Source organism: Astatotilapia calliptera, chromosome 9, assembly GCF_900246225.1.
Source record: "Astatotilapia calliptera chromosome 9, fAstCal1.2, whole genome shotgun sequence".
Taxonomy (NCBI): Eukaryota; Metazoa; Chordata; class Actinopteri; order Cichliformes; family Cichlidae; genus Astatotilapia; species Astatotilapia calliptera.
The window spans coordinates 13,680,439-13,704,889 of record NC_039310.1 but is presented as its reverse complement, the minus strand read 5'-3'; the positions used below and the strand labels follow the sequence as shown (position 1 = coordinate 13,704,889).

The window sequence follows — 24,451 nt, the reverse complement described above, 5'->3', positions numbered from 1 at the left end:
ACCAGATGGGAGGGGTTTACTTCAGGACAATTTAAAATATTTTGCTGCTGATGAAATCAATAGTAATTACAATTAAAAATTCACTTCATTACTTTATAGCTACAGGGCACACTCCACCCATCTGAGAATGAAAATAGGTTCACACAAACTTTACTCCATGTTCCTTCATCCTAGACTGCATGTGTTCTGCCACCCATCAAACCCAGTGAAACTATATGGGACCAGCGGTGAGCACGTCTTTATTTTTAGGGATGGAAATGTACACTTTCAGAGCTTGTCGCACTGATTACAGGAGAAAGAAGTGCAGTGGGAGGTAGAGGCTCTGAGGTCAGGGCTATACCTCCTGGACACTACTGCACTATAAAATCACAGCCTGACAAAAATCCACAGGAATGAACCTCAACAGCTGCCGTGTGTGTGTGTGTGTGTGTGTGTGTGTGTGTGTGTGTGTGTGTGTGTGTGTGTGTGTGTGTGTGTGTGTGTGTGTGTGTGTTGGACCTGGGTGGGGTTGGGTTGTCAGTAAAGATGAAAAAGAGAAGAGGGAAAAAAAAAAAAAAAAAAGAGTAAAAGAGAAATAGAGGAAAAAGAATCAGAGAAAAGAGGGATGACAGAAACGGCAGAGATGATATAAACGTGAGTTCTGTCCTGGGAACTGTTCCTAAGGATTGGAGCTGATGTTCAGTCCTTTCCCTCCACTCACACACTTTCTCCCTCTCTCATCCTTTCCTCTGCTTAACCAACCCTGTAATTACATCTGGCCCCAAAATGGAGGCAGCTTATTTTTCCTTTCTCCTTCTGCCAAATGATAGTTAAATCCTGCCAATACACACAGTGATCCATACACAGAGGCACCGAGACCACACTGATACATACCAGCACATCTCACAAGGATAGCTAGGAAATAACTGGTAACGCTTAGGTTCTTCTTACTGACTTACAGTTACAACATCTAACCCTGAACCCTAACCAAACTTGACACTGACTTCTGGTAAATCATTTGGAAACACATAAGTACAGGAGTATTAAAAGGACGAGTGGACTCATATTTCCTCTTGGAGTAAGTTAGTTTTAAGCTATTAGGTCTTATCACGTAGAGTGACAGTTAAATTGCTTTTTCATTTAAGAATGGAAATCCATTTCTAAACAGCTTACATGGACTGTGAACCATGACCTTTAAAAGGATACAGCAGCAGGAGAGGGCGCTGTAGGCCTCAAACAGCTGAGTGGCAATGTCAATCCTCTTGTTTTCAACGCTCTGGCTGTTGTTAGCTAGAGCAAGCTTGTGAAGGTGTGGAAGCACAACTAGGAGAATAGCAAAGACAGGGGCAAATGGTTAGAGCACAGAAAAAGCAGAATTAAACAAAACAATGAAGAGATTAAAAAGCATATTTAAAAAAAAATGAGATGTCCTTATTTTTTGGTATTTTTTGGAGCATGCTCATATCAAACATGGCCAAGGTTTGGCATAGGTGAGATAGCAAAATGAAATAAGTGGTCAGTTTCAGAAGCTTTTTCCTACGCGTAGCTCTCAATGATGACAGTAGGAGCGGATACCCACTATATGGTAATCCCAGACAACAAAGCTCAATCCACCAGTTGTTCAAATATTTTGATTGTGAGGGGAAGCCAACCAGAAAAAAGTTGGCTTAAAGGAAGTGTGGCCTTTAAGGGAAAGAAACTTAAAACGCCTCGTTACAGAGCATGAGCTGAGAGTCTGCACTCAAGCCCAGTTTAAGGTAAACAGGAATTTTCTTAAGCAGTGAATCCTGCAAAGCTCCTCAATTGGAGTCCAAGAACAAACACATTGAGCTGGAAATTTGAGCATAAAGTCCCCTTTTAAACAGTTAGTCATTTTCATACACTCGTCTCTGAAGCGTGGCTCTGCGTTGGGCCCAACCCTTCCGAATGTCCTGATGATCTCCATGTGCAAAGAGTGCTGGTCTTGGTACTGAGGGTCTTCCAGGAATGACGCCAGCTGCATCTTTACACGCTCCAGCAGCTAAACACACGCAAGCAAAAGTATTTTTAGACATTTTAGAATGATGATGAATTTAAAAATGCTTTCAATTAATTTCATCACTGTGTATTTTGACAGTTCCCCACCTCTTTTTGAGTGACAGTCTCCATTATGGTACCAAAGGCAGGAATAGTAGAGATCCTCACTGAGCTACAAACAGCAAGAATGCAAGAAAATGCTTTGACCATAGATAGTCAGTTAATCACTATTTCAGGCATTCTAACACTCTATTAGCGTGCCATTATGGCAGAATTAGAATGAGTCAAACATTATCTGGAAAAAGGTTTTCAGATTCATTTCATAATGTGGGAAACACCAGATTATTGGGTTAACCACATTAAAAGAAGTGAGATGTGTTCAGGGTATGTCATAAGATGAAAGGCATGTAAGGGATTTTTTTAAACAGTGCAGCTAACGGATTCCAGAATTGACTTAAAATTTTTCATTTGTGTACATTTTTTTATTACAGTGCCATATCCAGTGTCAAGCAAGCATTTATACTAAAACCCACAACAAGTCAAAGAATTAGGACTACTGTGGCTAACACATGTTCTAGGTTTTGCATAAATATAGTGATTACAGTGTAATGACACACTGGTAACCACAATGATGACTGAGATGGTTACTGTAGTGCCAGATCAGGCTCTACATTATGCTCAAGTTATTACATGTCCATAAACAGTGAAATTTACATGTGTCAAGTAAAGTGTCAAGTGCATGACCCATCAGTGCTTTGAGTACTTGAATGACAGAGCTGCTATATAGAGAGTTTGTGTTTGGACTGAGCATCTGAAATGGTGATCATCTGAGCAGTAATGATCAATTTAGCCAAGATCTGGGAGCTCATCTGACTTTACAGAGCACCAAAATGCTAAGTCTTTGTGAATATTATTTGACCCACATCTATATTTAGAAATCAGTGGACTATAAGATAAGGTACAGTTATATATATTTATATCTTTCTTGAAGAAAATCCAACTACAAATGAAAATCTTAAATCTGCTGTAAAAATACAAAACAATAATAAGAATATCTGACATTAATCACTTGAATTAATGACTGCGATGAATGGAAGTAAGCAAGGTTAATGGGGAGGGGGCGTTAGAGTGATGTTAAATAATCATTTCACAGTCAGTAGGACTAGAAAAGCCAGAGGTCATCTGAGAGATCATTGGAGGAAAAAAGAACGTTTCTCATCATTTCTCTTAACATTAATTTTAAATTTATAAACTGCTAATTGTAGATACGGCAAAACACGTGAAGCCAATTTTTTAAGGCGACAAAGAAAAAGGAAAAAAAACATGCATTAAAAGTTAAATCAATTTGTGTTCACAGTACAATTTGGGGACAAGCATATGCACCCAAAAATGTATTTCATTACAGAGACGTGAGATGAATGGGGCTGCATTCCAGCAGTGATGCCACAAATTTCATTAGTGTCGAGTTTGATAGATCCATGCCAAAAAACCCCTTTGAATTATTGTCACGACATGGCTCAGAAGACAGGCTGTTGTTTATAGTGTGCTATGTGTTTACCAGCTTATAGCGTGACACAGGGCTGAATCAAATTTGTTTGCTAATTAATCTAAAGATCACCAAAATGAATATGCATAAACATTTTCCTGTTGGACTAGAGAGTGGAGACTTAACTATTTATCCAAGCACAGATGTTGTTAGTCAGTGTGAGTCACTGGGTTGACATCAGTGGTTATTGAAAACGGGAGGTAAGAAAGAGAGGCCAGCGAACTCAGGCTCTTACTTCCTCGTTCACTGGATTTTGTTGTGGTTAGAAAAACTGCTGTGTTAGCGAAATAAGACTTAGACTTCTGGCATCATATTGATGCCAGCTCAGCAAGACAGATTCAAGAAATTTCTTCTTCTTCTTCTTTTTATACGAACGCACCACTGCAAGGATGCAGCCCACAAAAGGACAGTGTTTACAGAGAGATTTTTCTGTGTTGATTGACTCACAATTCAGGCCCACTGCACAGAGTTATAAGGGCTGGAGCCGCCCGGCGATCTACTAATGCTTCACTCATGCCTCGGAGAATCAACTGCAAACCCACCACACAGCAGGATGAGAGAGAGGGAGGGGTGCCATGGGAGGGGACAGAGACAGCAGGAAGGAGGGAAATGTATAAAGAAGAAAGCGAGGTGAAAGAAAGAGGTAAAGGTAGAATATATAAAATGGAAGAGAAAGAAAGAAAAAAAAAAAAAAAAAAAAAAGGACTGCCAACCACTATTTGGAGTCAATCAGAAGGGGCCCTGCTCTCACAGAGTGGGATAGAGAGGAAGAGGAGGAGGTGGGGCAGGTTACACGCAGGCATGCAGGGATTGTGCTGTTGACACATGGGAAATATGCAACCACATTTCTGGCAAAGGACTTATTAGTTGTAGACTGATGAGGCAATGAGAGCTGGCATGAGTTAGTGATGCAGACTGATGATGTGTACATGCATAAAAGAGTTCACCGTGGTTATGCTGAAGAATTACCCCATGGCACAGCCTAAACCTAAACAGGAGCCGCTCTAAACTAATGCACATGAGTGAGTTATATTTGAAGAATGAATGAAAATGTATTGGACAAATAGGTTATTTCAATGTTCATACTATCTTATTTTCTGCTGAATTTGCTCCTGGCAGGTAAAGACTGGTCCAAATGTGATAGTTCTCAGGCAGCAAAGAGAAGGGGGAGAGAGACGCGGCGCAGTTTGCTGTTGTTGTTTCACTTACATTTCAGGGTCAGAAGACAGTGTGATGAGAGCCGGCACCACTCTCTGAGCTACCAGCGTCTCATTCACCCCCTTCACCAGCAGCTGATCGGATTGGACAGAGCCAGCCGTGATGTCACAGAGGTGGGCGGGGCATTTGGGACAAGAGCGAGCAACACCGGCAATAAATAGAGAAAAAAAAAAAGAAAAAAAAAAAAAAAAGGGAAAAGCAAAATAAAGAAGGAAGGGAAAAGAAAAACACAAAAAGATAGGAAGAAAGTGATATACAATGACAAGAACAATAGCTGCAAGACACGGAACAGCACTGTATGTTTCAAGCAAGTGTGTACACACACTCGTTCACACACGCACGCACACACATGCAATCTCAGGTATGCACACATGGCAAAGCCAACATAGCTAAAATTGCACAAGTATTGTTACAATACAGTGAGCATAAAACAGCGGGCTCTTTCCACACACGCCAGATTATAAAATAGCTGAGAGTAATTTGATCTGGCATCTGTGGTAAAGGGCCACTTTTTGATCCACAGTTTTGGTAATGGTGGACAGCTACACACTATGAAATGGTGACAGTGAGGTGTTCTGGGAAAGAACGAGTCGTTCACAAAACAGGGGGGAATGAATACGGCCTACCACTCCTCCTCCCCCAGTTCAGATCAACAAAGGCCAGGTTCCAATGCTATGCCTAGAGTCTCATCCCAGTATTTGACCTAAAGTGTGGACAAACGAGATCTCATGTCTCTTATGGCTTTGGCCAGGACTTTTGCCTTGGGAGGCTGGTTTAATATGGATCCAATCAGCTGAAGAAAACAGAGAAGGTATTGTCTCCCTTTACAAAATAACAGCAGTATTATGTTTCCACAGGATCTGAAATTCTGAAAACATAAAAAAAAAAAAAAATTCACAAAAGAACATTTCTGATTAAATTATACTTTCCAACAACACTGAAAGGGAACAGGCCTTCAGCTCCTTCAACTATGCCGTACTTTCAGGGTACTGACCTCAGGTTTTTTCTGACATGTAGCAGATATTTATGTTGTCGCTACTGGGATGAGTGTGCAGTCAAAGGTCTGAGGGTCTAGTCATAAGGTTGGAACCAGAGCACTGATAAGCTAAATGCTACAGTCTTTACTCACATTTAAAGGGCAGAACAGCTTAATAACAAATGTTCAAGAGCAGCAACAGCAAGCAAAGCTAGCACAAGTATAGCAAATATGGAAATGTGAATATTGAGTCTATATTGTTTATAACTCCACAACTGACCATTTTTAGCTCAGTGAAACTATACATGTATTGATAATCATTATCTACCAACTTAGATTCTTTAACACAATACAACAACAATAACTACATAATAAAAATGTCTACAATGCATTAAAAATTATTAGGATTTTATCCATAATTGTGCAGCTTCATTGGTCTATATTTTACTAAAATACATTTTAGTGCAATGTTTCAACTGTGGTACAGTTTTTTTTTTTCCTTCCAAAAAAACCTTTTGTGCTTGTGTGTTTGTACCTCAAACATCCGTGCTGCCGTACACCGGACAAGAGCAGACGTGTGGACCACCCCATACCACAGAACAGTTAGCAGCAGCTCATGGTACACTGGGTTGGCACTGAAAAAACACAAAACAACCCGATTAAGTAATCATTAACTTTCAAACTGTCAAGTTAAAACAACAAACGAGTAACTGTATAAAAGAACCTGCCACATTCTTATAAATGGGTGTGCTCTCTCACTCTCACACACACACACACACACACACACACACACACACACACACACACACACACACACACACACACACACACACACACACACACACACACTTCAGCTTACCCCAGCTCTACAAAGGAGGCTTTCAGGCTGTCAAGAGGTGCATGGGACAGAGACAGGGTTGTCATAACATCTTCTAGGAAACCCACCAACAGCTTGCGATCCTCCTCCTTTTGAGAGATGACAGCATACTTGTGACAATTTCATGTATTTCACTGTAACGCCTGTATATAATTTATAAGAGTGCGGTTCATTTTATTCTCTTTTTAGTCTGGCCGCTCTGAACATTGACACTGTGTTAAAAGTTGATGCAAAACACTGCACTTAGACAGACAGCTAACCTCAGGCATTAGGAGTGAATTTTATACATGTATTTGAACTTGCAAACACATGTATTTGCAAATTGTGGCTGCTGGATCCAGTTCCAACTTGCAAATACGTGTATATTTAGATTGCATAGACCAGATTTGTAAAATAAAGTGATTCTGTCACAAATTGTCTAATTAATCAAAAAATTGTCTCCCTGGAAAACTCAAACCAACCAAGATAAAGACTTAGCTATTTTTTTTAATAAAATGGTAGTATAACATTTATTCCATCATTCAGATTACCTAAATCTTGAAGAAATCTACAAACTATCAAAAAGTCTGATCACGATTGTTAGTTTCTGAGCAGCTGTTAATTTACCTGGTTATAACATGTCAGCACTCCAGTGGCATAAATAGGAACTGTGGCTTTGGTGAGAATACCATTCCCTGCTGAAGCATCTGACAGGAGAACAAAAGCCGATCATAACAATGAACGCAATAAATTCAGTTAATCAAGAAGATTAGAAATGAGCCGAGACACAAACAAATATGACATGACGAGGTCATTTTCAACCCAATGTACTGGCTTCGCATTTGTTAACATGAGTATATGTGTGACACTGTGGCCTCACCATGCATGTTATACTGTTGTGGTTTTATAAAAATGTCAGAAAAGGTCCCGATGACCTCAACACAGCCTGGGTCTCCATACAAAACACATTTCATCAGTGGCCACAATACCAAAACTAAAACACTTGGCAGCCACATAAGACCAAGCACCTCTTTATAATTATATAAACATGTTTGGAATTTATAAAAAAGGAGATGGAAACACCCATAACAGACTCCAAATAGCTTGTTTACATCAACAGTGTCAGCGTCTGAACTCCACCTATCAACAGTTTCTTGAGAGAGCTGAGAAAACCTTACACTTGCACATCTGCGTCTAGGCTAAAGCTGCCCTTACCAACGTTCTCTTCAGACAGTCGGAGAATCTCCTGGAACTGTGGTTTAACCTGCAAAAGTCACAATGATAAAATGCCAGCATAATACTTATAAATATTAGCATTTACTGTACGTACACACACACACACACACACACACACACACACACACACACTTTTAAACATCCCATATGAACTTTAAAGATATCTTTAAATATCAAACTAAGAATGAACGTATACACAGTAAACTGACACATTTATTGTAGTTGCACTATGTATATGACATGACAGAATAGATTTTTTTAGTGGCCTCAGCTCTAAACACCATTCAGTATTCTAAAAACAAGTGTGCCTGTTCAGGTAAACAAGGTGGGTTGAAATGAGCTAAACTGGAGGAAACTTTAAGAATGCTTATTAAGACTAAACTGTCATGGTTTACTCAGTTATCACAGGTTTACCTTAGTGTTGGTGAAGATCTTGCCAAAGGTGCGGCAGAATCTCCAGAAAAAGCGAGAAAATTCATGAACACAAGTTGATGATGTCACATTTATGCGACCCACAATCTCTATGAGCTGCGGTAGGCTGTTTAAAAAAAACAGAAGAAAGGAAAAAAAATAGAAATTAGTAGTCTGAGTCCATGTTGTTAATGACAATGGGCATTCTTTCATACATCTTTTTTTTTTTTCTTCCAAAGTATGTTGAGAGAGATGAGATAGCCTTTATTTGTCAGTTGCAGGTCTTTTGCCCACAACCGAGATGACAGACCTTGCCGACCGATGTTAGTAGACATGTGCCGATTACACTTGTGTTGTGAGGAAATCTAGAATGTCTTTAATGTGTTTAACCTCCCATTATAAGGTCCCTCTTCCCTCTGAGGATAACAACCACATCCTCATAACATTAGTCACTGCATTTTACCACGATAGCTTAAGGTTATAGTAAGCCTTGGTTTAGGTTACGATGAGTTATTTTAAGTCACTGAAGTGATCAAAACCAAGCTTCATGGGTTTGAGTGTATGTGTGTGCGTGCGTTTCTTACAGCTGGTTGACCACCCATAGCAGGCTCTCCCATCCAGTGGTTCCTTCATGCTCCAGCTGGTGGTCATAGAGTTGCAGCAGGGCACTCAGCATCTCCCTGCTGCCGATGATGGTTGCCACATCTTGGAGGGGAGAAGCTGGCCGGGGAAATCGAGTCACTGCAAATCCAAAGATAGAGGACCAAGGCAGAAACTGAATAATAAATGTCAAAGGCTTAAAGGCCACACTAGCACCAGTAGACTATATGTGAATGAAAAATGTTTGAAAGTTGCATTTTAGTCACACTAAAATACAAACCTCTACTTCTGCTTAGGTTTCTGCATTTCTTTTACAATTGACCTGTGTGTGTTTGTAAACATCCTACCTTCAATTGCAGGTATGTCACCATGGAGTTTGACTCTGCTGGTGAAGGGTGCATTCTGCAGCACCACAGCGAACAGAGGAGGGATAAGAGACTGAAGGGCTGACAGGAAAACATGTAGCTTGTGTTCATCTAGACCATGTTCTCCTTGCTAGAGAAAGAAGCAGCACATATTATGGAAAGTGAGACAGTGCAATTTTATATATGCACTATGCCAAGACTGAAATGAAAGACACTTACTGTATGTAGTTTCTCTATACGTGCCAGTAGAGAAGGAATGAGTGAAGTGTGCAGGGTGCCCAGCTCTGTGGTCCAGGCAGCAAAGGCAGGGATGAAGACCTGGTGGACCGCATTGACCACCCGCTCTGATGGGTCTCCAAGAGACAGCAGCATCAGCTCAAAACCCTGGAATGAAAACAGACAAACAATAGAGCAACACTCAGTCTCACCCACAAAAGCAGTTGTAAAATCCTGGCGTAATACATACAATGCAGAATAGCAGTTGTGGACATCATTAAAACAAATCACTCTCATACATGTTCATCTACAAAGATACACACCTGGGAATACTTATCTGGGTCATCTATGTAACCCATAATTATACCCAGGCTCTTGACCACAGCCTCCCTGACCATGTCCGCCTTATCCTCAGCAAGCATCTGTTGCAACATGGACAGCACCAGGGAGCTGCGAATCTCCTTCTACAGAGACAAACAGTGACAGCAAAAAAAAAAAAAAAGACCGACTGAGAATTCATTCAGGTCATATTTTATAATTCTACATTTAGTACATGATGAGTATGGGCTTAAATGGATTATTTCCGAATTGTGGGTGAGCAAAGATATTTATTAACTCTCAAGAAATTTCACTCATTTTTTTTTTTATACAGTCTATATTTAGAAGAATCTTTTGTAGGCAACGACTGCCTGATGTCTGGAACTGATGAACATCACTAAACAATGGGTTTCCTCTATTGTGATGCTTTGCCAGGTCTTTAAAACAGCTGTTTTCAGTTGTTCTTGTTTGAAATTGGAAAAAGATTTATGATCGGGTTGACATTAGGCAACTGATTTGCCATTTTTGCTTTCAAGAACTCCCACGTTGCTTTTAAAATTTGTCCTGGATCATTCTTCTTCTTATACTTCTTCTCTTTAAAGCACCATCCAATCAACGTAGCTGCACCTGGCTCAGTCCGAGCACACCGTGAATCCCCGTGCTCTTCAGATTTAATTGGTAAAACCACTTCCACTGGAAGCAGGAAGCTATACCGTGGTGTGGGTTGCATTTGGATTATGAGCCCTTCTGATAGTTTACTTTCCTCGCAACCCCTTCCAAATGAAAATGCCACACCTGGAATTAACTCACAGCCCACTCAATTGATGAAGAAATAATAAGGAGTGTCCAATTACACTTAAGCCCTTGAAAATAGGGGATTGTCTATAAAGTATAAACATTTCTCAACAGTTATTGCAATAGATTAATGCTTCACAAATGAAAGCTTAGTCTGCACTTTAGGCCCATATTCATCATATACTGTAACTTGAATATGTTGCATTCATAATGTGTTCTTACAGGCAGGTAAGGTGCTAAGGCTCCACAGGACTCTGCCACCAACAATCTCCTCTCTGGATATTTGTGGTTAATCTGGAGAAGACAAGTTTAGAGGAATTGAAGTGTTTAAAGAAAGAGCAATAGAAATTGAAAGAAAAGGAGAGGCAGACGGGAGTGCAGCCACCATGGAATGGAAACAACTCGAGTATCAGCAACATCCTGACCCTGTGGAAACCACTATTTGTCTTTCTGCGCAGATTCTCAGACTCCAAACTGGTGGCAGCGGCCGTTGTCATGGGAGCAGATTTTGTTTATCACACATGTGTTGCATGTGGTGACACAGGTGGCAATGAAGACCAAACCGCTAACCCATTTAACTCAAGGACGCCTATGGAGGTATTGCTAACAGATTCCCAAATCAGAAAGATCTGACATGTTTGCATTTCTAACCTTTGAGTGTTTTTATGAGAGAAAAAGTGGGAAAACAACAAAAAGCAAAACAAAAATACAGAGAAAACGCAAATCATTCATACGTATACTTCCCATCTTTGAACTGAAATTAAAAAACAAAAACAGAGACGTGTCTTATAAATTCAAGTGCTACAGAAAGGTTCACATCACAATGCCAAGCAAACAGACTGTATGCTAATTAAATCTAAATATTTACACACCTGATCACTTTAGCATTATTCATGAATTTCAAATAAACTTCAGATGTTTAAAAAGAAAACAGATTAGAGACCATTCATAAATCAGTAATATGATCTCAAAGCTGTGAAATTCAGTAGGAGTATATTTAATAACCCCTGTAGGCATGTACTCTACCTGTTCCCAGCACTGAGGGAGTAGCTCAGCCTCGACACGTGTGGGCCCCACATGCCTCGCAAACGCAACGCAGCCCGTCAAAATCATTTGTCTTTGGAGACAAAAACACACATTTGAGAAAATACTGGAGGCAGGCAGAGTTTTTTTAACCACAGGCTGTTGACACAAAGTGTTAGCACCTCTGCTCATCATCCGGTCGCTTGATTAGGTTAAAGAGGATGTGGAGAAGCTGGTCTCTCTCTTTAGGCTCTGGGTGAAGGCAGGCAGTACATAAGATGAGTGGAATCAACTCCTGAATTAAAGAAGACACAGAGACAGAAAAGGCTAGGATCAGTTTAGATTACTCTGCAAATACATTTTTAAAAAAGTGTGTGGTTATGGTTACAACACACAGGGATGGAAAGGATGGTTTGTAGCACTCAAGCAGGCCCGTAATTCTATGGAGTAGCAGGAACAGCAACCGGGAAGAGGGGGCTTATTATGAAGACAGAAAATGGGAAAGTCACAAGGAGAAAAATACACAGGGGGTCACTCTTAAAAACCAACAGCAGATTTTCAACACTCCTGCAAACATGCTTACGGTAAATCCCTTGCTGGTTTCATATCTACTCTTCTTTGGACTTTGAGGCACAGAAAGTTATGGCCACATACTGTAGAAGCTTAGTAGTGCATGCACACGGCGGCATATAGACAGATAAACACAAACCTAATGCACTAGTTCTCCTCATATAAATGATTCCTACTTCAGAGTTCAGACAAAGTTCATGGGCCTTCCAGCCAGAGGGGAGAGCACTCAGCTGCCCTTGATACAGGGCCTCCATGGCCAAACTGTGGTCAGCCCTGCATTCCCGCCACACACACCGAAATTAGAGAGTGCACACAAAGTTAAAAATATATTTTTTTTCAAAGTCTGTTTTTTTTCCAGGAAGATATGATGTTTTCCTGCCAAGTACTGGAAGAAGAAGCTAAACCCCAATGCTGGATGGACAAAAGGACCTAACAGAGAAACTTGGGTAAAGATAGACTGTGATGAGTCACTCGTTCAATGCTGGACCAACCCTCTGAAGTCACTGCCATGTTGGCTATATTTTAGAAAAGCAAAAATATAACATTTGACTATCAAAAGGGTCATTTTAAGTGGTTACATGACTAGTCCAATATAGTTGAAGTCAATTTCAGCATTAGAAGAAGAAAAAAAACAAAACAGCTTAAAATGACAAATTAAACAAATTCAGCCAACTTTAACAGTCACATTGAATAATCTTCTCCTGCAGTCTATTACAAGGCTACACATTTTCACAGGACACATTTTGGAGAGTCAACAGCACTGGGCTGATAAAGCAAATAGAGGAATTCATAAACAGCACACATCTAAAAAGCCAGAAACCACGCTGACCCTGTTCTATTTCAGTGTGGACTCCTATGATGTGAAATCTCCTTCATAACTGACCAGTCCTGTGTAAACACTGTGGGCAGGTAGAGTGGACAGAATGACGCCAGGGACCATGGACCAGGGGCCAGATTCAGGGCAACTACTCCTTTTAATTTAAGGACCAATGTAGAAGAGCCTGCATTCAGTAAAGGAAAGCAACAACTCCCTTCCATGTGACTATTCCTTTCAGTCTTTTCGGTTATTTTAACTATGAGGCTATGGAAAGACCAATGTCTGCTTTACCACTCACATGATGGCTTACAACTTTCATCTGAGATGTTGCAGCTCTCAATGACAGACTGCCTTATGTAGTTTCTTGACCCAGATGCTCATTATTGGGTATACCTGTAATGTGTCTTATCTCCAACAAAAACAGTAATGAACATATCTCTCTTAATACTACACACCAACTCATCCATAGTTTCCAGAAGATGCACACTCATTTAAACCACTAACAGGTGACGTGAACACGTGAACAACACTGCACTTCTTTCTCCAGGCATTTCCTGATGGCAGCAGGATAAAGTTGTGTGCCAAACTGCATAAACTGCTCAGGAATGACTCCAGGACTACAAGGCCAAATCAAAGCATCGACCCAGCCTCTAAACCTCACAGAAGTTGTTTGAAGAACAGCGCGTTGAAATAATTCCAATCCAAAAAGGCCCCACCTAATTCACAGAAACTGAAGACCCAGTGCCAACGTGTTGGTGCCAGACACCACAGGATACCCTTACTGCACAAACTACACATATTATGCACGTGGTTTAAATGTTAAGGCTGTCTCAATACTTTAAGATGACTGGACTTGTTAGTTTTGTTTTTTCCTCGCTTTGTGGTTAGGTTTAGGCATCAGAAGAATTTAAAGTAACTTATTGCTCTTTCCACTAGTTTTTAATGTTGTCAGCATCTACAAACTGGATTATCTGATCACTTGGTATAGATGGCTTTTTAAATTGCCCTGACCTTTTCTTTGGCACCTGAACGTGGTATGCATGCACATCACAATGTGAAGTCTAATCATTTTAGTAGCTCCCTGAGCAATCATCAAACACCAACATCAGGCCAAAATAAAAATAAATTAAAAAAAAAAAAAAGAAAAGAAATTCCAGCACTTTGGTTGATGCACAACTACTGAAAATTACATCAGCCAAAAGTGGAGTTTAGGCATAATGTCTTAGGTATGAAATATTCCAACACAGAATTCCTGACACAGGTCTGTTTTGAATTCAAACACATGCATTCAATAGTACATTACCAGAAATTGTCTGTCAAAGAAACAGTTCCAGTAAAACTATCAACCTTCTGTGTCATGTCTAGGTCCGTTAAAGATTACAGATAATCTACCCACTAAAAACAGGAAGTCTATAATTGCAGTTTTTAGATACCATCTTTGCCTTAATGATGCCTGGAAAGTCTATATAAAAATAGTACTGTAGCAAATTACTACAAAATAATGTTTTTGACCAAAAAAAAAAAAAAAAAAAGGAAAAAAAAGTGTTGCAATGCAATCCTTTAAATTTAAGAAAAACACAGGGTTTGATGATTTACAGCATCTGCTAATACAGCCAGGTGGCAGGCAGTGTTTCAGTGTGTCATACTATCGTTTTAAGTCAAACACCTTTTGTCCTTAAGAGGGTTTCACATTCAAACAAGTAAAGGCGTGTCTCCAGGGTCGTGCTGGTTAGAAGGGTCAAGCCTGCAATACGGAAGCACGGGCAGCTTTATCTGTGTGGGTGTGAGTATGTGTGTACACACACACACACACACACACACACACACACACACACACACACACACACACACACACACACAGTCATGGTCTGTGAATCTAACGGATATTGTACAAAGTCCAACTATTCAAGAAGTCTTAATGCGCTGCTGCATTTACTTTTTTTTTTTTTTCCTGCCAGCCTTTTCTCCCTTCAGTTTGTTTTTCTTGATTTTTAAAAGAGATTAAGTTCTCCATAACTGCCTGGGGGTTGATTAAAACCTCATAACCATGGTGATATGCAAAGCAGCCCGACCAAAGACTACTCCAACTAGATTTACCTCTTTCAGTATATCCATTTGGTTTCCGATCAAGTTTCAGTTCCTTGTATAAAATTTCATGCGCTGCACTTATGTTACGCATGGACACACATAGAACACCTGTGCAGGTGTCAGCTTTTAAAGAGTAATTTCTTGCTAATGCAACATTTTTTGTTTTATTGTTTTTTCAAATCTCCTTTCCTACTCTTCTCAGTAAAAAACAAAAAACAAAACAAAAAAAAACACTTTTGTTTGTGGAAACAAAAGCACTTAAAACCAATCAGTTGCAGGAAGAAAGCTGGCTGCATTTCGTTAAGTCACCTAATCATCAAGATTTGGGATTTTAAAACCTTTTTTCTCCAGGTTTTCAGATTTAAAAATAGAGCACAACCCCATTTATCAAACAGTTGCTAAACTGATATTTATCAAAACAGTTTCAAAATCTTTGGCATTTAGACACTTAAAGAGATTAGACTGATTGGGCCCATGTCTGATGAGCTTAATAAATCAAAGGTGAGCGAATTGAAGAGACATATCGTACAGCATGGCATATTAAGACTAAGGGCCTGATTTACAAAACAGGGCAAATCAGTGTGAGGTTGCAACTGCAAGAATGTGCTGTAAGGAGCTGAAACAGCAGCTGATCTACTAACAACACACTAATGTACAAACAGATGTAGGCGGCTCATTTCTATAAGAGACCAACCCAATTTAATGGAAAAAACAAAACAAAAAAACCCAAAACAAAACAAGCAGATCAGATAAGCGAGTGATCGTTCTGCTACTTTCTGCTAAATGGAAAAAAAATAAAAAATAAAAAAAAATAGAGAAATTACAGTATAAACACTTTCTCTTCAGAAACAGTATGGTAATTCAGACTCAGGCAGCTGAAGGGGAATTCAACTCATACTGATTGAGACTTTGTGGGGTCTAAGAGGTTCAGGCAGCAATTCTCAGGATAAATAACACTATTATTTATCCCTATTTATCCAGAGAAGGGCTTCTTTAATCAAGACTGCTATATAAACATAAAATGTATGGGTCCTGCAGGACATATAGAACACTAAACGTTATATAAGATCAGACGTTGAGAGATTTGCATGTTACTGAAGTTACTCCAGCTGTGTGTAAATGGAGTCATTGTTCTTTTGCACAAAGACAGGCATTAATTTAGTACACTGCAGATGTGTCTTAGTCACATAAATTTAATTTTGACAGCGAGACATTTTAATATGATATGTAACAGAATCGGTACTGGACACATTTAAAATCAAACAAAACCATAAAAGAAACCAAATTAAAGTGGAGTGAAAAAGTATTTGCCCCCTTATTAATTTCTTATATTTTTGCATATTTGTCACACAAATGACGAAGCTGCATTTTGTATTTACTTGGGTTATCTTTGATTAATATTGAAATTTGTTTAATGATCAAACCAGCCACACATCTGAAAGCAAATTGATTTGCTCTCCTGATATTTAGACTGCAGTATTGATATTTTAACCTTTTTTTCCCCCAAATTTGCATGTAACTGATGCAAATATGCAAAAAAAATGAGGACTCGGGTAGGGCGGCAAATACTTTTTCACAGCAGTGTTCGTAATGTTACATTGCTCTGTGTGATGTGCACACTGCTGAGAAAAAGACGAGCAGGCTCTCTTAGTTTTTTCATGACCAAATCTCTGTTTAGAAACATGAATAAAAATGAAACTGCGCAAATCATTTAAGGTCTGCTCTATATAGGGCGAGGACACAGTGAACAGCTATAGCTCATAGCTATGGCACTGTGCTCAGCTCTAAACCGTTCACCTGTGTTAATTACACACTCATTCTGACAAAAACCTCCCCCTGGCATTTCAAATAAAGAACACTCCTAGTGAGAATGACAGCCACATTAGCCAAACAACAGCCACACCTCACAGTTACAAAACTGCCATTATACCTCTTAACGAGTAGATAGCAACCCCCAAGGAGTGTGATTTGCTCTGGAATGTTCTGTTAATAAATTTGGCCCCAAAACTGCAACGCAACTTACTTTTTGGGTACACACTATTTTTCAGTGTCACCGTTACAGGATTGCAGACTGTATTTGCAAAAAATAATAAATATGGAAAATCAGAGCTTATAGTTGGATTTCAAACAACTTCAAGAGCGTTATGCCAGGATATTTTCCCACTGTTGTCTGTTCTCACAGGAAATAATTCCACTTCACCTGTGCTTAAGTGAAGCTATTGTCCGATCCAACTGAGTTGGACATTTGTTATCTCATGCATTTCTCTCAGGTAAGAAAAAGTTCAGGGCTGCAGCGCATGTGTGAAAATATATTTAGTGACAGCGGTTTTGCAGCAGAAGGAATTGGCATTAGTTACACTTTTCTGATCTACATGTGAGAATCATGCAAATGAGTGCGTGAAAGACTCACCTGGCAAAGATGCGCAACCATTCTCTAGAAGAGAGGCATGCATGAGAGTGAGAGAATGAGTGAGACGAAAAGAGAAGAAAAAAACCGTGAAGGCAAAAGGACAGCAAATATGAGAGGAAAAAATGCAGAGGAAAAATGATGAGGACTTCTGAAAAACAAATGCCATGACAAAAGAAGGTGACCCGACATATCAATAGATAAGACACAAGTCAGCAGGATCTGGCAGGTAAAAATGTCTCCAACTCTATATTCGTATCGCTTGGGGAACGACAAAAAGGCAACACAAGGACAAAGGCGCTTTGTGCATCATCAAGTTTGAGACATTGATTTAATTATCTCAAAAAACAGAAATCACACAAATCCCACTATTGCCAAGAAAACAGCCTTTGCACAATGTGTAACTCTACAGTTCATATTCATATTGTGAGAACAGTTTAGGCACAAAAGGGAGAAAAAAAAGGGGGTAATGTTCCTTTAAAGCAGTAATATTTCAGTAATATAGCAGCAATATTTCACATAACAGCAGATGGTGAAGTGGATGAATCACCAATGGAATAATATGTTTGCAAAGTTGTCAAATTGGCACCATTACTACCAAAACTACTGACAATAACCACATTAAGCTGTTTAGAGTCGTTTCCCCTCTACATTATAAATACACAGTTTAGAGGAAACTTTAGTAGTTGTGAATGACCAACTACTTTTTTTAACCTATTCTCATCCTTGCTGCTCTGTGTGTATCTATTGGTTATTAAAACAAGAAGCCTGTGATGGTGACAATGAATGGGGAAACAGGGAGGAGAAGAAGAGGGCAGGATGACCAGCACAAGCAGGTTTACCTCTCGTTTAGCAAGAAGGACATTAGGGACGATGTGAGGGAGACAGCGACCCAGCATTAGCATCACACTCTCCTCGCTGTCTGCTATACGAGACACCTGGGAACAGGAGGGACATTATATTCCGTTTTTCCTAAATTTACTTCTTTTCTTTTTTTTAATCTGTATATGAAATGTGTGCTCCTGACCTCTGCTCCTAGGCGGCTGTCGGAGCACATTCTGCAGAAGGACAACAAGGCTTGCTGGAAGGCCGGAGATAACTTCCTGAGACACCACAAAAAACAAAAGACCAAAAACAGTCACTACAGTCTGCAACACTTAATCTGTACACCACAAGTGCTCTGGAGAATGTCCTGACCGTTGAATGATTGAGGACTGGAATAGATTACCCTGCCACTGAGGTTAGTGCTGCCACTCTCCCATGTAACGTGACATTACCACAGTACTAAGAATAGCAGGTGGCTGACTAACAGTAACGCACCACTCACTTTTTTCTTTTAGCACCACATAAATCAGATTTTGTTTTTTTAAGGGAACACATATTTAAATGATAAAAATAATGAAACATCAAAAAATATCATTAAAAATAATACATCATAGGTGGGACACAAATAAGAAAAAAAAAAAAAAAAACATTAAATGAATGAAAGCTCAGTTTCAGTGATGACTAGTTTAAAGCACAATACACTTTCTTACTCAAGAGGGCAGCCACACAACCTAATACCTGGTTTTAGACAAAGACGAATAACTACCTCCATCTAGTGGCTACATTTAGTGACTACACAAAAATGGCCAACGTGGCTGTAGTAGACACGGTTGGTTCTAATAATTTTTACAACTATATATTTTTTTCTTTTTGGCCTTCAAACCCCCACAGAGAATTTTACATTTTAAATTAAATAAATAAACAAAAAAATCTAACCGTAAAAGTGCAGAATTTTTAGCTTTTATTCAGCTTTAGCTTTTAACAGATATTACATTAACTGCTTAGAATTTACAGCCACTTTTAAGTTTAGTCCCCCCATTTTCAAAAGCGCCAGGTCACTGGACAATTGACTGATGAGCAGTTCATGCCCAGTGAGGCCTCTTCATTTGTTATTCCATTAAAATTTAAGCAGACAAAATATCTGGAGTTGATTCCAAGTATTGAGCGTCTAATTTGATAGCTGGAACTTCACTGGAACTTTCCAATGACGTCCAAAGAGATGTCAATGTAAATGAAAGAGGCCATCCTTAGGCTGAAAAACTAAAACATACCTCTCAGGCAAACGGCAAAAACTTTAGGAGTGGCCAAATTAACAATCTGAGTCAATAACACTGTCTTAAGTAGTTCTATCACTGTCAAAGTCTACAATCAAGACACGCCTTTTATGAAGGCAAATGCAGGGCTTAGAGGAAGGCACACTCTGAAGAACAGATGGCTATATTGGACTTTGCCAGACTAAAAGAGCATGCACCTATCTGAACAAATGAAACCAGGTTTATCTTGTATCAAAATGGTGAGAAAAGTTTTGAGACCTCACAGTCTGAAGCATACCACATTATCTGTCTAACATGGCGGAGGCAGCGTGAACACATATGGCTGCCAGTTGGACCAGCTCTCTACAGGGTGGGACATTTAAATGGATGCACCGTAATAACATGGGAATGGTTGGTGATATTAAAGTCCTGTTTGTGGCACATTAGTATATGTGAGGGGGAAAACTCCTCAAGATCGGTGGTGACCAAGGTGGCCAATTAGAAGTCGGCCATCTTGGATACAACTTTTGTCTTTTCAATATGAAGAGGGCCATGTGACACATCAAACTTATTGGTAATGTCACAAGAAAAACAATGGTGTGCTTGGTTTCAACGTAACTTTATTCTTTCATGAGTTATTTACAAGTTTCTCTTTGTTCACAGCCATTGACATGTCAAAGAGGTTAACACGTGAGGAGCGGATCGAAATTGTGTTGATATCTGGTGAACGCAGTAACCGGGTCATTGCAGCAGATTTTAATGCAAGACACCCTACGAGACCACCCATCTCCCATGCTACAGTTAGCAAACTGCTTGCTAAGTTTCGTGAAACTGGTTCAGTGTTGGATTTGCCAAAATGTGGACGCAAGAAAACTGTCACTAATGAAGAAACATCAGTGGCTGTCCTAGCTTCATTCAGCCAGAGCCCACAGTGTAGCACTCGCCACATGTCACTGGAGAGTGGCATTAGTCGAACATCCCTTCGGCGGATATTAGCTACTCACAAATGGCTCCCTTACAAACTCCAGCTACTGCAGCATCTTAACGAGGATGACCCAGATCGGCGCACAGAATTTGCAGAATGGGCAAAACAAAAATTGGAACAGGACCCTCAGTTCACACAGAAGATTTTGTTCAGTGATGAGGCAAACTTTTATGTGAATGGTGAAGTTAACCAACAAAACCACCGCTATTGGTCTGACACTAACCCACATTGGATGGATCCCTCCAAGACTGTTGGAACAACAAAAGTGATGGTTTGGTGTGGTATATGGGGTACAACGATAGTGGGTCCATTCTTCATCAATGGAAACCTCAAGACCACTGGATATTTGAAATTGCTACATGATGATCTGTTTCCCTCTTTATGCACTGAAGCTGGCACGTTCCCTGAGTTTTTCCAGCAAGATGGTGCACCACCACATTATGGGTGCCAGGTCCGAGCATTCCTAGATGAACAGTTTCCTGGAAAGTGGATTGGTCGTCGTGGGCCAGTTGAATGGCCCCCTTAAGGTCTCCCGATCTGACCCCCTTAGACTTTTATCTTTGGGGTCATCTGAAGGGAATTGTCTATGGTGTGAAGATACGAGATGTGCAGCACCTGAAACTACGGATACTGGATGCCTGTGCTGGCATTTCTCCTGCGGTGTTGCTATCAGTGTGTGAAGAGTGGGAGACGAGGGTTGCATTGACAATCCAACACAATGGGCAGCACATTGAACACATTTTATAAGTGGTCAGAAACTTATAAATAACTCATGAAAGAATAAAGTTACGTTGAAACCAAGCACACCATTGTTTTTCTTGTGACATTACCAATAAGTTTGATGTGTCACATGGCCCTCTTCCTATTGAAAAGACAAAAGTTGTATCCAAGATGGCCGACTTCTAATTGGCCACCTTGGTCACCACCCATCTTGAGGAGTTTGCCCCCTCACATATACTAATGTGCCACAAACAGGACTTTAATATCACCAACCATTCCCATGTTATTACGGTGCATCCATATAAATGGCCCACCCTGTAGTTTCAATTATTGATGTGACTGTTGATAACAGTAACACGATGAACTGTGAACTGTACAGGGCTATACCCTGTCATATTCAGACAAATGTTGCAAAGCTGCTGTTACTGAAGATAAAACTGAAAGCACAAAGATACACAATCAGCAACTGAATTTGGCTGCACTAAAGGCCTGGCAGGACATCTCAAGGGATGTCCACAGGTTTTAGACTCAGGCAGTTAGTGGATTTACATATGTCACACGGGTATTAAAAAAAGCCCTATATTTTTTGTTTACATTTGAGCATCATATTTGCATTCCTTGATACAGGAAATGTTAGGAAAGTTGGGTCTTTGTTTTGCAAGTTTTTTTTTCATGCCTGAATTTTCACTCACCTGTTTGGCTGATCAAACTGGACAGGTGGCTTATTCTTCAGCTTGCTGTGAGTCTGTGGGTGGAATTGTGATGTGTTCTGAGTAGAGAGGTTGTCTGCGTTATTGTCAGGCTCTGAAACCCCTCGGATGTCCAGATACTTGCCATTATCCATGGGAGGCTGAGGATAAGACTACAAGATGTTAGCATTATAGGGTCAAATATTTGGGCTTGTAACAAACTACAGAGAAACCGTCATACAGACTGAATGATTTTCCTTTCTTCTTGCTTTTTTTAAAAATTTACTATAGAAAACTGTGTGACTGGTAGACATTTAAATAAGCCTGTGCTTTACATATTCAAAATGACCACATACCACAGAAAGAGGGTCAGCGGAGCAAGCAGTGGTAGCAGAAGAGGAAGAAGTGTTAGGTGTATTCTGAGAGCCCAGGTCCAAAGTGGTTGGAGGCGGGGAGGAAACTGTCCTCTTCAGTGTTTGAATCTCACTGTGGGGCAGAGGTAACATAACATAAGTCAAAAAATACTACATACTTAATCAAGCAGCAAGTGAACGAGACAATTGACTGTTTCAGCCCTACCATCAAAGTCATGCTTGAACTGTTCAGTAAAATTGGTCAGAATCCTGATGGTGTCAATTAAAGACTTCACATGACAAGAAAATTAAGTTCCACTTTTTCATCAGACCAAAGTTTCCTCTGTAATTTCATGCAGCTGTGGTGCTTGGGAGAAATTTCCAATCTGGTTTTACACCATGGCCAGTTTTGGTCACGGTTATAGAAACTGAAAACTTCTGAGACTTTTTTTTTTAATGAATACTTCTGCTGACTCTTTGCTCAGCAGTAGAAGGGGTAAATGTTCTTGCTGAAATGACATGCAGTGAAAGAGCTATGAATGTTGGAAACCTTGTCAGGATCAAAGACTTCAGAGTTTTTCAAAAAGAATAGTATACGAGCACAGACATGCACTCAAGCACACACCATTGCAGTTTCTTTATCTGCTCTGCTAGGTTCTGCTTCTCATTATTGAGGAGGCTTATCTGGTACTCCAACTCTTGCACGACTTCTGTCTGCTGCTAAAGAGAAGAAAAAAAACATAATGCAGACAAATTACAAACTCAGCTCAAGAGCCGGAGCTCTGAAGTCACAACTTCTTCAGATTTAACTGAAAGAGAAAAATCACTTTGCGTTTAGTTTCACAGCCTTTTCTCAATGAATCTCTCTGGTACTAGAAGGAATACAAAGCAATAAAACAGGTTCAACTCAGCGTACACACACCTGTTGTGAAAGGTCAGGCTTCTTTAGTGGATCTTGGGCAATGCAGTTTCCAGGAAGATCGACAAAATCCACTCCAACTGACACATCAGCTGTGTCCCGAGGAGAAGGGAGGGGGGTGCCACAGCTTCTGTAGAGCTGCAACAGGTCGGGGGGTTTGGGGATGTTGAGGCCAACATCATCCCACAACTCAAAGTCCTGGGAAGAAACATAAAGCAAAACAGTTTAGTAATTGTCATTTGTGTCAGGCATGGGCTCTTCCTTTGCATTACACAATTATGTGCAAGTACAAGTTTAAATTATTCATACTACCTTCAGTACTTTCTTATGAATTAGGATGTTTTTTGTTTTTTTTTTTTGTTGAAAAGGAGACAGACCTAATTTTAAAAATAAAAGACTAACTCCAGTTAGGCATTTACCATCCTTTACCTGATCATCATTTTCATCAGAGAAGGTGATGGATGAGAGTTTGTATTCATTTTTCAATAAATACTCATTCACAAGGAAGTTTAAGGCTCTTTTCTCCAGTGGGCGGATAGGCTCCTGAGGCAGAGAAGAACAAGGTCGATCACGGCAATGTTCTCACAAAGGTTTAAAGGGACACATTCGTTCATTCTTCACTCATTTCACCACAAAGGAAAAATTAGAAAGCTTGTAAATCCCCCACCTGAATTTCAGGGCTTGACTTGTAGTTTTTTCTCTCCTGAGAGGGCACTTCGCTCTCTGAGAAATTGAGAATATATGAGATAAATTTGAAAGGATGCTGAGCATCACTCACCAAAAGGAATTCTCTGACAAAAAGAGAGAAAGCTGTAACAAAAAGGGTTCAGGTGGAGAAGAAGTTAAAAGTGCGCCACACCTGCTGCCTGAGTCAAGTTGGCGCGCAGAGCCTGAATGGTCTCCTTTGCTTTCCGTAGCTCAAACTCCAGCACTGGACAGGAAGTGACAACACACACAGGAAGTGCATCCAACCAAAGACAGGGAACAAACAAATAAAACAGATGGGTATGAAAAACCAAACAATGACACAAAAGATTAAAAAGTCATAAAAACAAAACAAAAAAGGATGCATGCAAATCATGGGTCTAAGGAACGCATGCAGCAGAGGACTATGGTAAAGCTGGCAAGATGTTTCTTGGACAGGTGTGTTTTCTGCATTGAGACGCAGCTCAATGATAGAATTTCCTGCCCTTGTTTTCCTCTCATTAATACTTAACAAATGGAAGTCCAAATTTACCTACATTGTAGCTGAGAGGCAAATAAATCCATT

At 39.9% G+C, this 24,451-nt stretch overlaps 1 protein-coding gene across 8 annotated transcripts in view; it reads right to left on the bottom strand.

Annotated features, from left to right (window-relative positions):
- relch (RAB11 binding and LisH domain, coiled-coil and HEAT repeat containing) overlaps window positions 1-24,451 on the bottom strand; it is a 37,820-nt gene that overhangs the window by 5,626 nt on the left and 7,743 nt on the right. The window contains exons 3-28 of one of the 8 annotated variants that reach the window (XM_026179378.1): window positions 24,041-24,112; window positions 23,849-23,904; window positions 23,611-23,724; window positions 23,185-23,379; window positions 22,888-22,982; window positions 22,266-22,395; window positions 21,913-22,070; window positions 18,465-18,540; window positions 18,280-18,375; window positions 17,441-17,464; window positions 11,738-11,850; window positions 11,559-11,649; window positions 10,755-10,826; window positions 9,743-9,883; window positions 9,423-9,587; window positions 9,186-9,333; window positions 8,823-8,979; window positions 8,242-8,365; window positions 7,807-7,855; window positions 7,219-7,298; window positions 6,595-6,701; window positions 6,271-6,370; window positions 3,989-4,071; window positions 2,104-2,167; window positions 1,861-1,999; window positions 1,186-1,302 (exon numbers count right to left, since the gene is read on the bottom strand). In XM_026179378.1, the coding sequence (XP_026035163.1) occupies window positions 1,186-1,302; window positions 1,861-1,999; window positions 2,104-2,167; window positions 3,989-4,071; window positions 6,271-6,370; window positions 6,595-6,701; window positions 7,219-7,298; window positions 7,807-7,855; window positions 8,242-8,365; window positions 8,823-8,979; window positions 9,186-9,333; window positions 9,423-9,587; window positions 9,743-9,883; window positions 10,755-10,826; window positions 11,559-11,649; window positions 11,738-11,850; window positions 17,441-17,464; window positions 18,280-18,375; window positions 18,465-18,540; window positions 21,913-22,070; window positions 22,266-22,395; window positions 22,888-22,982; window positions 23,185-23,379; window positions 23,611-23,724; window positions 23,849-23,904; window positions 24,041-24,112 (2,766 nt within the window). Of the gene's footprint in view, window positions 1-1,185; window positions 1,303-1,860; window positions 2,000-2,103; window positions 2,168-3,988; window positions 4,072-4,750; window positions 4,834-6,270; window positions 6,371-6,594; window positions 6,702-7,218; window positions 7,299-7,806; window positions 7,856-8,241; window positions 8,366-8,822; window positions 8,980-9,185; window positions 9,334-9,422; window positions 9,588-9,742; window positions 9,884-10,754; window positions 10,827-11,558; window positions 11,650-11,737; window positions 11,851-17,440; window positions 17,465-18,279; window positions 18,376-18,464; window positions 18,541-21,912; window positions 22,071-22,265; window positions 22,396-22,887; window positions 22,983-23,184; window positions 23,380-23,610; window positions 23,725-23,848; window positions 23,905-24,040; window positions 24,113-24,451 lie in introns of those variants that run through there. The other 7 variants (XM_026179377.1, XM_026179379.1, XM_026179382.1 and 4 more) reach the window with 7 other exon arrangements.